At 39.2% G+C, this 16464-nt stretch overlaps 1 protein-coding gene across 6 annotated transcripts in view; it reads left to right on the top strand.

Moving 5' to 3' along the window:
• The window catches only part of PRKN (parkin RBR E3 ubiquitin protein ligase), a 1248399-nt gene that overhangs the window by 621598 nt on the left and 610337 nt on the right, over window positions 1–16464 (top strand). For 5 of the 6 annotated variants that reach the window (XM_077813311.1, XM_077813307.1, XM_077813310.1 and 2 more), the window contains one exon: window positions 4087–4170. The exons of the other annotated variant lie outside the window; for it this stretch is intronic. In XM_077813311.1, coding sequence (XP_077669437.1) covers window positions 4087–4170 — 84 coding nt within the window. The remainder of the gene's footprint in view (window positions 1–4086; window positions 4171–16464) is intronic. 6 annotated transcript variants of the gene reach the window in all.

The raw sequence follows: 16464 nt of genomic DNA, 5'->3' as shown, positions 1-16464 counted from the left end.
GGCAATAAGCTATCAAAAGGGGCAAAATATATATCTTTTTTTTTGTTCTGGGTAGTTTTGTGCCTCCAGAAAATGAAAAGGAAAGTTGTAATTAAGTAATATTTATAAAATACTTTGGCACAGTCAACATAACTGTCCTTTCCTTCAAATTCCTCCTTAATAGCCACTTATTTTTCTAAACCTTCCTGGATTAATCTCATACCTTGTATATTATATCTCTTGTTCCTTGCATCGGAACTACTGTCCTTTATTTTATATTTCTTTGACTTGGAGACCAATCCTGGAAACTCTTATTTCCAGAAGTTTGGGCAAATTTTATGCTGGTGTGCATCCATTGATTTCAGAGAAGTTACACCAGCAAAAAAAAAAAAAAATTTGATCTGTAGTGTTTGCTGCTTATGGAGCTTTGATAATAAGTGCTATGGCTGGTAATGTCCTTCCAGGATAGGTTATAAACTTCCTTGTGTAGAGACCTTGTGCCTGATTCTTCTATCACTTATGCTGGTATAGCTCCATTGACTTTGAGAGAGTTACACCAGTTTACAATGGTGTAGGTGAGAGAAGAATTAGGTGTCTTGGGTCCAATCTTACACTAGTGAAGTCAGTGGGTGTCACTGTTGTTCCTTGAGCTATGTTGCACGTGTCCTTTCCACTTCAGGTGTGTGCATGCCCAGTGCATGAGTCCGGAGTTGGAGATTTTCCCCGTTTGGTGCATGAACTTTCTCCTGCCTCATGCTGCTGTGTGGTAGTGTAAAGTTTGGAGCTTCCCCATTAGGTCCTTCTTGCTGCCTGAGATTGGTAGACGGAGCATGTTGGCTTGCTTTGCAAAATGTTTTCCCTTAAGCCTTGCACCGGCTGCAAGAAGTCTGTCCTGGTAAGTGACCCTCATTCCACCTGTTGAAAGTGCCTAGATGAGGGTCACATCTGGGACAGGTGCCAAATCTGTAGAGACTTGAAGCTCTGGACTAAGAGAGCTAGAGAGGTGAGACTGCATTACCTTCTCGTGGAAGCAACCTTGCATTCACCATGGGGCTTTCATTGGAACAATCTTTATTCATACTCAATAGTAACTGCAAATAATGTAATCACTAGAGCTTGCCAAAGGGCTGTTCTTTCCCTAAGAGTTAGAGCGGGTGGAAAGGGTATGGTTCATTTTGAGTTCAGGGTAAGTTTGGGGATTTGTTTTTTGCAATCTGGCCACAATTTACATAGTCATTAATTTCCCAAATGCTGACAGATCCAGTTTTTGCTTTTGTATAAATAAACCTTTCACATGGTAGGGTTTCCGTATAGTTTACTACTTAATTCCTTCAGCAGTGACTGTCCTATGCAGTATCTAAATTTGGTTAATAATGTTTTTAATGGTTAAAGCCTTTATTCTTTGTTCTTATTGGTGGGGTGTGTGAGTGTGTTTCTTGTTTCTGTCACACCATTCTATCATTCATTTGTTAATAGTAGTTTTGAGATTAACATAAAATTGGAAGCCTCATTGTAATTTTGAGTGTTTTGGGTACCAGGCGATACTTGCGTAGTTTACAGATATAATACTTTGCAATAATAACGATGACTGTAGTCTTTAACTTGGAAGCTCTTTCTTCTTGTCTGTCTTTTATCACAACCATAAATATCATTGTTTTCATTCAACATGTTGTAGCAATGACCATTCAGGATTTTCTATCTGTTTACTTTAGAAATGGCTTTTTTCTTTAACAGAATAATTAGGTGAGATATTATAATAATAATTCAAACACCATCGATATGGTCTTACTCCCTTGTATACTTTTTAATTACTAATGTGTATTATACTTAGAGGTGGTGATGATGAAGATAATCGAAGAAAGTCTGAAGCAATTCTCTTGTTGATTTAAATTAAAGTTATTAAAGTCCATGTGATAGGTAGGCCCAAGTCTTTTCTTGTGCATTGACTTTAATCTCAGTAAAACAGAAGCCACTTAGATGGTTAAGAAAACAAATACAAGAAAAAAAATGAGGAGTACTTGTGGCATCTTAGAGACTAACAAACTTATTTGGGCATAAGCTTTCGTGGGCTAAAACCCACTTCATCAGATGCATGCAGTGGAAAATACAGTAGGAAGATATATATACACAGAGAACATGAAAAAATGGGTGTTGCCATAGCAACTGTAACGAGACTAATCAATTAAGGTGGGCTATTATCAGCAGGAGAAAAAAAACTTTTGTAGTGATAATCAGAATGGCCCATTTCAAACAGTTGACAAGAAGGCATGAGTAACAGTAGGGGAAAAATTAGCATGGGGAAATAGTTTTTACTTTGTGTAATGACTCATCCTGAAGGTTGAAACAACAGACTGGACTTCTACATAGAGTGCTTCCGCCGACGTGCAGGGGCTGAAATTGTGGAAAAGCAGCATCACTTGCCCCATAACCTCAGCCGTGCAGAACACAATGCCATTCACAGCCTCAGGAACAACTCTGACATCATAATCAAAACGGCTGACAAAGGTGCTGTTGTCATCATGAATAGTTCGGAATATGAACGAGAGGCTGCTAGGCAGCTCTCCAACACCACATTCTACAGGCCATTACCCTCTCATACCACTGAAAGAAAAGAAACTACACCATTTGCGCAAGAAACTCCCTGAAAAACCACATGAACAAATCTGCACAGACACTCCCCTAGAACTCCAACCAGGGGTATTCTGTCTGCTACCCAAGATCCATAAATCTGGAAATCCTGGACGCTCCATCATCTCAGGCATTAGCACCCTGACAGCAGGATTGTCTGGCTATGTAGACTCTCTCCTCAGGCCCTATGCTACCAGCACTCCCAGCTATCTTCGAGACACCACTGAGTTCCTGAGGAAACTGCAATCCATTGGTGATCTTCCAGAAAACATCATCCTGGACACTATGGATGTAGAAGTCCTCTACACCAACATTCCACACAAAGATGGACTACAAGCCATCAGGAACAGTATCCCTGATAATGTCATGGCAAACCTGGTGGCTGAACTTCGTGACTTTGTCCTCACCCATAACGATTTCACATTGGGGGACAATGTATACCTTCAAATTAGCGGCACTGCTATGGCTACCCGCATGGCCCCACAGTATGCCAACATTTTTATGCCTGACTTAGAACAACGCTTCTTCAGCTGTCATCCCCTAACGCCCCTACTCTATTTACGCTACCTTGATGACATCTTCAACATCTGGACCCATGGAAAAGAAGCCCTTGAGGAATTCCACCATGATTTCAACAATTTCCATCCCACCGTCAACTCAGCCTAGATCAGTCCACACAAGAGATCTGCTTCCTGGACACTACAGTGCTAATAAGCGATGGTCACATAAACACCACCCTGTACCGGAAACCTACTGACCGCTGTACTTACCTACATGCCTCCAGCTTTCATCCAGGAGACATCACACAATCCATTGTCTATAGCCAAGCTCTAAGATACAACCGCATTTGCTCCAATCCCTGAGACAGAGACAAACACCCTATAAGATCTCTATCAAGAGTTCTTAAAATTACAATACCCACCTGCTGAAGTGAAGAAACAGATTGACAGAGCCAGAAGAATACCCAGAAGTCACCTACTTCAGGACAGGCCCAACAAAGAAAGTGTTTTGCCGATACAGACTAACACAGCTACCACTCTGAAATACAAGAAAGTCTCTTAACATTTTCCTGACCTTATTCCATATATCCCCCTCTGAACAACATTGTTGTAATTTTTCCATTTTCAGTCGATCAACTATAGGCTCAGATAAACATTATTCAGACAGAACATGGGTCTTCTGTAGCATTTTTAATCATGATGAAGAAAGTATCCCTGGCTAACTTTAAGTTTTGGGAATACAGAGTTGAGAGTTTGAGTGTTCTTAGGAACACTAGACACAGAACAGAAGGAGCTGCATTTTCTATTAATGATTAAGCTTTAATGACAAATGTCTTTTTGCCACTTTTAGAACCTTTGACTGTATTTTGTTAGCAGAAGAGTAATAAAGTTCCCGTCTAGCAAAGTTACAATAAAGAGAAACTTGTATATGTTTTCTTAACCATTAGATTTAAAAAGTTGTTTGGATTTTATTTTAAAGGGTCCATCTTGCTGGGAGGATGTGCTGATTCCAAACAGAATAGCTGGCACTTGCCAATCCCGAAACTGCCGTGGTGATATAGCGGTAAGATATTGTCAAATGTCATGTTTCTCCAAGACTCAGTGTAATGACACCATTGCAGAAATAAAGATTTGTAACCATATTAGAAGTACTTGATTAGACATAAATAGTAAATTGCCATAGATTCTATATTTTAAACAGAATTAGTGACTTACACCGGTAATATAACAAAAGTGGGATATCTGTCAGTCACTGCTCAGAAAATAACATTATTGCCCTGTGGAAAATGAGGGAGATTTGTATTTTTTATGAATATATGTACCTCAGTTTACCTGCTTGCTGATATTCTATCTGACTACATTGATTTAAATCGAAAGGAGCTGTTAAGAGCATTGGTGGATTGGGCGGGGGGGGCAAACAGGGGCATTGCGCCCCTAAACAATAGACATGGTTTGGGGGGACATGGAGGGTGTTGCTTCCCCCTCCCCTCCAACTGCAAGCCTGAGGTAGGCATGTGCAATGTTCTGCAGAGGAGACAGGGGACTACTTCCAGCTTGTGCCCCTGAGGCATGGAGTCAGAATTTTGTTTATAATCAAGAAAAGGAGTACTTGTGGCACCTTAGAGACTAACCAATTTATTTGAGCATAAGCTTTCGTGAGTTGCATCTGATGAAGTGAGCTGTAGCTCACGAAAGCTTACGCTCAAATAAATTGGTTAGTCTCTAAGGTGCCACAAGTACTCCTTTTCTTTTTGCGAATACAGACTAAAATGGCTGTTACTCTGAAACCTGTTTATAATCAAGGTGATTAACAGGTAATTAAGATAAGAAAGGACTATTAGGATGTTTACTAAAGTTAAATGATCTGTTCCAAGCTTGGTGAACTGCAAAAGTAAGTAGCCTAAATGATAGGTTACATCATTTCAATTGTTGTACTCAAGAGGTGGTAACGAAGTTACTAACATCTTTCTTTGAGAAGATAACTGATTTTTTTAGACAAAGGAAATGCAGTAGATCTAAACTTCCTGGATGTCAGTAAGGCATTTGATACAGTTCCACATTACAAATTATTAGTTACATTGGAGACTATGGGGATTAAGATAAGAACTGAAAGGTGGATAAGGAACTGGTTAAAGGGAAGACTACAACAGGTCATACTGAAAGGTGATGTCAGGCTGGAGGGAGGTTTCTAGTGGAGTTCCTCAGGGATTTGTCTTGGGACCAACCTTATTTAACATTTTTATTACTGACCGTGGCTCAAAAAATGTGAGTGTGCTAATAAAATTTGCAGATGACATAAAGTTGGGAGGTATTGCCAATATCAAGGAGGACTGGAATATCATACAAGAAGATCTGGATGACCTGGTAAACTGGAAGAATAAAAATGGGATGATATTTAATATTGAAAAGTGCAAGGCCATGCAATAAGGATTAACAACAACAAGAATTTTTGCTGTAAACTGGGGATTTATCAGTGGGAAGTCACAGTGGAGGAGAAAGACCTGGTGTATTGGTTGATCACAGGATGACTATGAGCCATCAGTGTGATGCGACTGTGAAAAAGGCTAATGCAGTCCTAAGATGTATCAGGCGAGGATTTCCAGTAGAGACAAGGAAGTGTTAGTACCATTAGACGAGGCACTGGTGAGACCTTAATTGGAATACTTAAAGATGAATTCAAACTGGAACAGGTGCAGAGAAGGGCTACTAGGATGATCTGAGGAATGGAAAACCTACCATATGAGAGTAGACTCAAAGAACTTGGCTTGTTTAGCCTAACCAAAAGGGGAGATATGATTGCCCTCTATAAATATATCAGAGGGATAAATACGAGGGAGGGAGAGGAGTTATTTAAGTTAAGTGCCAATGTGGACACAAGAACAAATGGACACAAACTGGCACACCCAGCCGACAGGAGACACTCACGAGAGGTGAGTGCGCCCCTGGTGTCACACCTTGAAAATCACTTTAATGGTCAACCCAGCAGAGTCCAACCCATCAACCTTCAGGGCATGATATATTTTTCAGTTTTAGATGATCAGTATTGTGGTGCTCTTGTTTTAATCTCTATATTTCAAGAAGATAACATTATCATCTTTCTCGAACCCCATTAGGTTCATGAGACGGAAGTCAAATGGTGCCAGTCATCCCTATCCAGGGCTCTTTCTCTCTCCCTCAGTCTTCCTTTTTGGAACTGTTCTACTTTGTATAAATAGTTAAATATTCCCTGTACCAGTTAGAGAAACTGATTCTATAACCTGGTGGTACTCAGCTGGAATGTGGAAAACGCAGGTCCCTGCCCCAAACCAGGTAGAACCTGAGTGTCCCACATATCAGGTGAGTGCCCTAACCACTGGGCTGTTAGCTATTCTGGGGTGTTGTTCCTCTGGGTGGGGGGTTTGTTTGTTTGTTTGTTTACATGGTACATTTCAGAAGGTCTTATTTTCTCTCTGCATCAGAATGAAAACAAATATCAAAACCTTGACACTTTTTGTAAAGCAAAATTCTTGTTTTGTTGCCATTCCTAAAAATAACCATTCACCAGCATTAAGTCCTGTGGAAAAGAGCTTTATTCTGTAAATAATTCAATTTAGTTAAAACCTGCCCCACACTCTCTTTTCAAATACATATACATGTTGCATTTATGAAGTCCATAGTTCTTATGGGTTTTTTGCCTAACATGAGAAAATATTATACCTTATAATATTTGTGTCATTAATGGCTATAGTTTCCTTGTTAGTTGGGAAGAGGATTTACCTATTTTTTGACAAACTATAATAAACTAATTTCATTTTTGGCATAGATATGTACCACCTCCCTCCTACCAACCTGAGGTTCTGTGATAGTTTAATTATAGTTTGTATATGCTGCTTCAGGGTTCTTATCTCTCTTTTAATGTTGTTCGCTCATTCTGCTTCTTTGTCTTTTTCTTAAGGATGGATGCGTTCAGTGCATTGTTAGCTAAGGGTACTTAGCTAAGGATTCTTTTCAGGTACCCTGTGTATTCTGGTCTGACTCATTTTATGTAGCTGGATTTGCCAGTATAGCTAACAAAGCTGTGTGAAACTTTCTTAATGAAACATAAATGAGGTGGAATTTCTTGGGCTTTGTGTTTTGGTACACACCTGTGACCCAGTCCAGGTGCACCTAGTGGTTTATGAACCTCTTAAGAAATCTCAAACTAAGTTTTGGACAGGCCTGAGCTGAAAGGAGACTCAAAGAGCTTGGCTTGTTTAGCCTAACCAAAAGAAGGCTGAGGGGAGCTATGATTGCTCTTTATAAATATATCAGAGGGATAAATACCAGGGAGGGAGAGGATTATTTAAGCTTAGTAGCAATGTGGACACGAGAACAAATTGATATAAACTTGCCATCAGGAGGTTTAGACTTGAAATTAGACGAAGGTTTCTAACCATCAGAGGAGTGAAGTTCTGGAATAGCCTTCCAAGGGGAGCAGGGGAGGCAAAAGACATATCTGGCTTCAAGACTAAGTTTGATATGTTTATGGAGGGGATGGTATGATGGGATAGCCTAATTTTGTCAATTAATTGATCTTTGAATATTAGCGGTAAATATGCCCAATGGCCTGTGATGGGATGCTAGATAGAGTGGGATCTGAGTTACTACAAAGAATTCTTTCCTGAGTGTCTGGCTGGTGAGTTTTGCCCACATGCTCAGGGTTTAGCTGATCACCCTATATGGGGTCAGGAAGGAATTTTCCTCCAGGGCAGATTGGCAGAGGCCCTGGGGGTTTTTCACCTTCCTCTGTAGCGGGGAGCACTTGCTGTAGGATTCTCTGCACCTTGAAGTCTTTAAACCATGATTTGAGGACTTCAATAGCTCAGACATAGGTCAGGGGTTTGTTACAGGAGTGGGTAGGTGAGATTCTGTGGCCTGCATTATGCAGGAGGTCAGACTAGATGATCAGAATGGTCCCTTCTGACCTTGAAGTCTATGATTCTATGTTTTTGTAGCTGGCATTATTCTTTGTATGTCTGTCTGTCTTTCAGACTTTTATTTGTATTGTAGTTACACCTAGAAGGCCTAGGTTTCTGAGTGGTAGCTGTGTTAGTCTGTATCAGCAAAAACAATGAGGAGTCCTTGTGGCACTTTAGAGTCTAAACAAATTTATTTGGGCAAAAGCTTTCGTGGGCTATAACCCACTTCATCAGGTGCATGGAGTGAAAAAAAAGGAGGCAGGTATAAATATACAGCACATGAAAAGATGGGAGATGCCTTACCAAGATGTGGGGGGGGGGGGGGGTCAGTGCTAATGAGGCCAATTCAATCATGGTGGATGTGGCCCATTCCCAACAGTGGTCAAGAAGACATGAGTATCAACAGAGGGAAAATTATTTTTTGTAGTGACCCAGCCAGTCCCATTCTTTATTCAGGCCTATCTGTGACAAAATCTTAGCCTCAACTATCATGTATAAATTTGCCTTCATGGCATAGGAGATAGTTGTATTACCAAGATAAAACTACTGCTTTAGTACCAGCTCTGATGTCATTGATAGTTCACAAAGTGTTTTGAACTGCTGCACCCATGTTGTTCAAAGGCCTGTGCGAAGTAACATGTTGTGATCCCTCCTTATCTGTTATCAGTTAGATCTACTTCCACATAGACATCTCTATGTGCTACCTACCTGCCTGTATTCTTCCTTAGACAGTGGAAGAATTCCTTTCCTATTCACAGGGCTCTGTACTTTTAGTGATTTCCTACATGGATCAGCAAGCCAGGAGATGAAACTGAAGCTCCATTTTCCAGATAGAGAACAGGGAATGGCAGTTGGAGACTTCAGTCTCTGTCTACTTTTGGCTTCTTGTGGGACATGGCAATCAGAGATTGTGTTGTGTCTGGTAGGTGAGGTGAGTGCATCTGGTATGGGATCCACATGCCCAAACTCGTTCTGTCTGCTGAGACTTCCAACAAATGCATGTACCCAATTCAGTTACACTCATCCACTGGCACTGAATTTAATACACCAAACAGCTATTGCTACCACTTGGCTTGGATTTGTATCAGCAGAAGATGATATTCTATATCTCGTTATGGATCCCCTGAGGTATCCAGTTTCCCACAAAAGTTTTTAAAGTAAATAATATTTAGATTAGTTTATGTTCTAGGGGTTACCACTGACAAATCAGGACATGAACATACGGAGTATTTTAAAACTCTGTCCAATCCTTGTGGTGTTCGCTTTTTTAATTGAAGCAAGACTTTTCACACTAAAGTACATGAAGACAGTTGTGATTCCTGTTTCTTGTGGGAGAGTTGCAAGAGCTGCATGAAGGTGTACTTTTTTAACATAGCATCTTAATTAAAAAGATCTGGACTGTAGATTCACACATCACCACAGCATTCTAGGATTTTAAATTATGATATTGGATGGATGAGCCATTCATTTTACTCTGTGGAAGAAAGTTGTAGGATTTGACCAACTTCACCAATGGCCTACGCAGCCATAGCTACAATGATTTCATAGAGCTGTTCCTGCACCATTGTCTTCTAGATACCTTCTAGCTGGGGCCAGTAACCTTGAAGCCTATTTGTCTGGTTATTTAACATTAAAATATTTTTAAATCTATTTTTATTTAAATATTTATAATCTGAGACAAAACTTTTCAATTTTGTGGAGGAAGAATTTGAATGTTTGCCCACACAAAGGCAGCCAGGAGCACTTCCTCTGTCTACCAAAAATTAGACAGTGATATTACATAGCTACATCTGTATTTTGTGCTCATTGTGTATAGGGAAAACTATTGGTGCTTCAATTAAATGGGTAAAAAGTAGTGTGGAAAAAGGCAGAATGAGTATTTAACTGATTCCGCAATGCTATAAACCAGTGAAATCTAGTTGATGACCTCTGTTTCCAATATTCTCCAATTAAATGGCTTTTTTTAAAAGCCAAATCTTTCAGACTTGGATGCTAATGGCTAAGCATTTAAATCCATACTAAGGCACCTTAAGTGATTTTCAGAGAAGCTTGATTACTTTTGGCTTCCAGTGAATCCATTTCCATTCAGTGATAGAAATGTTATTTTTTTCAGTCTTTCACTGACTGGGTAGTGCGTGAGGTAGTCTTTTTGCCCACTCCTACTTTATGTTGGATGGTGGTGTTCATAGCAGAAACAATATTTCTGTAATGCCTTGTTATTGATGCAGATCTTCCTTTTCCTAGCCATGTGCTTCTGATTGTCATGATGATGGACTTAATGAAAGAAGAAAGCAAGATTCCTCTGTCTTTTTAGTGGAATAGCTTCTGCAGCCCATTTGTCACTCTTTCTGATGGATGAGTAATGAAGAATGCTAAGGACTGTTGCCAGAAATTAGGAACTTTAATTTTGTTAGATAGAAATGTGAAAATACAGTAATTGACAACATTCAAAAGGATAGAAATGAGAAGTTCAATTTAAAGTGAAGTAAAATATTTCAACTTTCAGCAGTGATTCCATGAGTGCCTTAATGATACAATGGATTGTAATGCAGGATATATGTTCCAGTGTACTCAAAAATATGAAAAGTATTTGATTCATTTTCATGGCTCACTTGCTCAGTATAGACTAAAATGAACTTATTTTCATATGATCTACTGCATGTATTTATTGTGCTTTTGATTCCAAGATATGAGTCTTTGGCGCAAAAGAAATAGCAAATGAGAATTTGCTACTGCTTTGCTATAATATACAGTAATTAAGGGCAACTAGAATGCATAAAAGATAAATAATACACCTTTAACATAACTATTCATGACTGACTGCTCTCTCTTTCCATGAAACTGGCAGGTTCTAAGAGCCAATCATACAAAGTTTGTCTTTTATCCTCCTCAAAATTACACTGTTACACTGCTGTAATATTCTTCTCAGTCTTTCTTCTAGTTCAGGAAAGTTTTAAGCTATGTGACCTGACAGTATCTCTGTATTGGGTCTTAAGTTGTAGGGTGCTATCCTGAGAAAGATGAGAGCGCACACAAGTTCATAAAAAAGAAAGTTTGGATGCAGACTTGGCCCTTACAAACAATGCATCCACTGAACTCCAAGATTTTTCTCCTGAGTTGCTGTAGTTCTGCTGGACTCTGATAATGCTATTACTGTGCAACACACCAAACCTGTGTAAAAAACCTCCACATTACTCCAAGGAGAGAGCATAAGTGTAGTTCATCTTCTTGTGCTGCTGTTGCCTTCTGCTGCTGATTCACAGACACATTTTGCTTTGAGATGGATGAGTGGAAAGTGACACACCCTGACATCTTTAGAACTATTTCATTGACCAGGAATCCTTCCTAAATAAGGAAGAAACTCAATCTTTCATGAGCTATCTGATGGCATATTCAATCAGGAGCACAGAACATTTGTTTTAAAGAGAAGATTGCATCCATCAAGAGTTCCTCTGGTTTTGTTTTTTCCTTTCTCTGTTCTTTTTCTTGAATAGTTTGAGTAAAAACCTATGGAAATTATCTTCTAGTCTCTAGGCTTTACTCTTCCTTGAGGGTAATTGAGTTAAAAGCTTGAATTGCTTTTGAGCCTTTGTCGTTTATCTAGGCAGCCAGAGGTGACCTTGTCCAACGCAGAATGCAACCCTTGCTTGAGCATCTAAGTCCCATAAAACGTGTGAAAACTTTATTGATAGTTGACCATTGAAGTTAATTAGTGCAAATGGTTTAGGAAGTGCTGCTGCTGAGCAGAAGAAATGTGTTCTGTGGCTCATAAGTCCTTCCAGTCCTATGCCTGCATACTGAATTTTTAGGACACTTCTTATAGTTAGAAGTTGAGCAAGCTGATTCCATAGATACATAGCCAGATGCTTGTTTCCTTATACAGGAGTGTATGCCTCTGTCTTTCTCAACTGCACTGTAATCATTAAAGGGTGAAGAGCTGATTTGTGACATTATATTCCTTAACTCATTACTGACCAATTGTTTTCTTTTTCACCAGAGTAGGAAAATCAACAGAAATTTGTCATGTTCTTTAAAAGGGGAGGACCCATTCAGTTCTCCCATTCTGGTTTCTATTTGCCAGTTACTTTACTAGGCTTCCTCGTGAGTGGTCCCTAGTGAGAGGCTTGCATCAGTCTAACCAAAGGCCAAGGGAACTGTGAGTCACATTTGGAGAGAGAGACTCCTAGATAAACTTGTTCTCTTTAGAAGGGCAGAAAGACATTTTTCTTTCCTTTTTATTATTTATATTATTGTAAGACCACATCATGCCAGGCACTGTACAAAAACAACAAAAAGACAGTATCTGCCCCAAAGAGCTTACAATCTAAGTATAGGAAAAGAGACACCAAATGGGTACAGACAGATGGGGGAGTACAAGGAAATAGTAAGACAACATTGTTCAGCATGACAGGCAGTGGTCTCAGGACACCAGCAACCTAATCATTGTCAAGTTTTTTGTAGGCATTAGAGCAAATTACAGTTTCATGGAGGGTTTTGAAGGAGTTAGTTTTGCAGATGTTTACAGGGAGATTCTCCCAAGCATGAGGGGCAGCATGAGAGAAAGCATGAAGGTGCTTGTTTGAAAATTTAATAAGTGGGTGATGGAGGCTGACATCGTGGATTGATTGGAAGCAGCAGTGAACTTATCAGTACTGAATGGCTCAGGTGAGTGTGTGCCCTGAAGGGCACTGAAAGTGAAGACAAGTAGCTTATGTTTGACATGATAGAGAAGAGTGAATCAGTAAAGGGACAAAGAGAGAGGTGACATTGTCAAAGTTACAGGCCATGAAAATGATCTTTGTAGCAGCATTCTGAATGGATATGAGCAAGGCAAGATTGCATTTATCAAAGCTAGAGAAAAGGATGGGACCATAAACAAGACATGCGATGATGAGAGCTTGGATGAGAGTCTTAGCTGCCTGGATGGATAGAAAAGGCCGTATCTTAGAGATGTTATTCAAGGAGAATCTGCAAGAATTAAACAGGGACTGGATGTGAGACATTAGAGAGAAGTCCAAATTGAAGATGTCACTCAGGTTATGGGCCTGAGTGACAGGTAGAGTGATCCACAGTGACTGAGAAAGGAGATGGTAAGGAGGGTTTCTTGGTGGGGCGGAGAATAAGAGCTCTGTTTCAATCATCTTGAGCTTGAGCTGATGGCTAGACATCCATGACGAGATGTCAGAGAGAAACAGACAGAGATTTTTGTTTGGAGAGAAAGAACAGGTCTGGAGTAGAGAGGTAGGCCTGTAAATCGTCCACCTGGTAGTTGGTTTTGTGTTTGTGGATGTGATTACCCAGAAATAAGGTTTAGAGGGAGAAGAGAAGGGGACCAAGGACAGAGCCCTGTGAAACTCCCATAGAAAGCTGGAAGGGAGGGAAGAGGAGGCTCCTCTGAAGGACACACTGAAGGAGTGAATAGAGAAGTAGGAGGAAAACCAGGAGATGGCAGGATCACTGAAGCTAAGGGAAGACAAGATTTCAAGAAGAGCATGGTTGACTGTGCTGAAGGCAGCTGATGGGTCAAGGAGGATGAAGATGGAGTAGTGGTTCTGAGATTTGGCTAAGAAGCGGCTGTTGGAGACTTTGCCCGAGAGTAGTTTCAGTGGTGTGCAAGGGTTGGAAGCCAGATTAGAGAGGGTCTGGGATGGAACTGTTATAGAAGAACTCCAGACACTGATTGCAAACAGTGTGTTCCCTGAGCTTAGAGATGAAAGGTAGAAGGGAGATGGGGCAGTAGTTAGAGAGGCAAGTGCAGTCAAGAGTGGGTTTATTTAAAATGGTCTCTTTAAATATTTCTTTAATCTTTTTTTTTAAAGTCTTTAAATTTGCCCCTAAATGTTCTTGGTATTAAGTACAAAGATTAATTGCTCCAAGGTTACCCAAAATATCTTAGATTCTCATTATGTCATGAAGATGGTGTAGTTAATAAACTCCCTGTAGTTGAGCTTGGACCAGATGTCATTTCAAAAATAAGGGTTTTCATTGAATCATTTTATGGAGACAAACTGTTTAAACAACTCAGTGAAACCTCACATTGTATCATACCACACAGTTAAAAATCAGCACACTTTTTCTAAAGCCCATTTAAATGGATCAACCCTAGTAGCTCAAGGACAACATAAAATGGGCTGTTTATCAACTAATTTCAAACCAAATTTGAGTCAGAGCTACTGCAGCTCTCTTGTGGTTTTGCACAGTAATGGTAATTAAAACATATGGTTGCTGCTGAAAGTGTACAGCTGTTGCATGGACTTGAACAGAAATTGTAGATACTCTACCTCACATGAAATACTATTTACTTACTATTCTGCTTTGGGATTAATGTTTGCTTTTTTGGGGAGTGATTGGGACTGTAATTTTTGATACGCCTATAATGAATTAATTTATATCTTAAGGTGCAAACTGCCTCTGTCTTACACTAAATATCTTCTTATAATTCAATGCATAAATTTCCTATCTTTTTCAGGTAAAATATGAACTGTACAAATCTCTTATTGTAATTCTCTAAAATGTAAAGATGAACACTGTATGAAAAATGCTATCATGTAACAGAGTAAACTCCTGATCCTGAAAGGAAGGACTGCATTGCATCTCAATTTAAGTCAGGCAGTTATTAAGCAACCTTCTTCCGTTTATTGAAGTTTAAGCTAGTCAAAAGGTCATCAAGAATCACTGACAGTTTAGCTTTTTGAGTAGGTGACTAAGGAGAAAAAACTATGACCTTGCTGAGAACTGCAGTGGAGTAATTCAGATAGAATAGGGTAACTAGACCACATATTAGAGGATGCATCAAACGCCCAGAGAGATTTGCCTAGTCCTGGAGGCAAAATACAGAACATATTTTGTTTGGACCCTTAAGATCATATGAGCTGGATTATTGTCTAGATCTGCTCTTGAGACACTATCACCTGATATGCAGAAAGAATTCCTATGTGTCTGACAGGGATAAAGTCGGTTGTAGGGTCAGTTATGGTTTGCACCATTGTGTGCACAGAATAATGAGAATAAATATCATGGAAATGTAAATTTACAATTTGGTGTATGGTTCACTGCTGTACTCTTGGTGGACCAAAGTTCTGTTCAGGAATATCAAATTCAAGATATCAGCAGTCCATTATTAGTATAGCCAAATTGCATTTCCATTTTCTAGATTAAGGATCTGTGGAGTAGCAGCTGCTCCAGGCCCCAAACTATATGTTATGCATTGAAGGAAAAAGTTCCAAAAGAAGTAACAGGACTTTTAGGGAGGCTACTGCATTTCACAGAAGAATAAGAATCATTAAATGTCAATTTCCTATTCTAATCAACCTGTATTGCATAGCATACTGCCATGCCCAGTGCAAAGTATAGTGGAAGTTCCTGTTTTCCAATAATGTAAAGTTCATTTTTGCCCCCAAATATATTTATGATCGAGTAATAGGCTACTTTTTCTTTATAACAATGTGTGTATACATATATTGACCATGTAACTGTACAAGTATGAAACTAAAAAATTAGATGCCAATTTAATGGAACCTAACTAAACATATCAAAGTGTGTGTGTGTATTGACAGGTTTTGGGATTCATCGTAAACATTTTTCCTTCTCATCCTTTTCTCACCTTTCCATTGGGTGTTACTATGATCATGCTAGCCTCATATTATATGCTTCTTCCTTTCTCCTGCTATTTTAGGTTTGTTCTTCATTATTTTATTCATACACATTTTGTGCATCTCAAGGTACAGCTGTCATATATGAAGACTTAAGAAAAATGTATTCCTGGCTTTAGAAAATTATCCCTAAATTGAGAACAATATGCAGAGGCTGGATGAAAATAGTAAGGATTACTCATTATAAATGGATGGAGTAGATGTTCTGAGATTTGTAGAGACTAAGGACACAATTTTTGAGCTTAGATGCATAAGTATAAGCACTTAATTCAGTCGTTAGGGACTTAAATGCCTGGCTCCCAACTCAAATTTAAGTCAATGGGAATTGTATATGCTTGGCATCTTTAGAATACTTATTTACAGTAAATGTGTAAATATGGAGATAGGTATATAACTTCAGATTTTTTTAAAGGCCCCAAATGCCCTCTCATCTAAATAAAACTTGGGATTTGATTCGTGGATTTTAAGTCCAGAAGGGACCAATATGACTGTCTAGTTTGACTTCTTGTATAACACAAACCATAGAACGTTACTTAGAAATTTCTGCATCAAGCCCATAATTTGTTTGAGGTATTGGACATCTTTTAGAAAAGTGTCCAGTCTTGAGTTACAGACTAAAAGCAATGAAGAATCAGCCATTCTTCTGTTGGTTAACTGCCTGCACAGCTAAAAATTTGAACCTTTATTTCTAGTTTGAAATTTTTTAGCTTCAGCTTCCAACATTTGGTCTTATTATGCCTTTTTTTACTAGATTAAAGATAGATTTCT

Source organism: Eretmochelys imbricata, chromosome 3, assembly GCF_965152235.1.
Source record: "Eretmochelys imbricata isolate rEreImb1 chromosome 3, rEreImb1.hap1, whole genome shotgun sequence".
Lineage (NCBI taxonomy): Eukaryota > Metazoa > Chordata > Testudines > Cheloniidae > Eretmochelys > Eretmochelys imbricata.
Note: the sequence above shows the minus strand (reverse complement) of the source record. Positions and strands in the feature narration are given on the sequence as shown.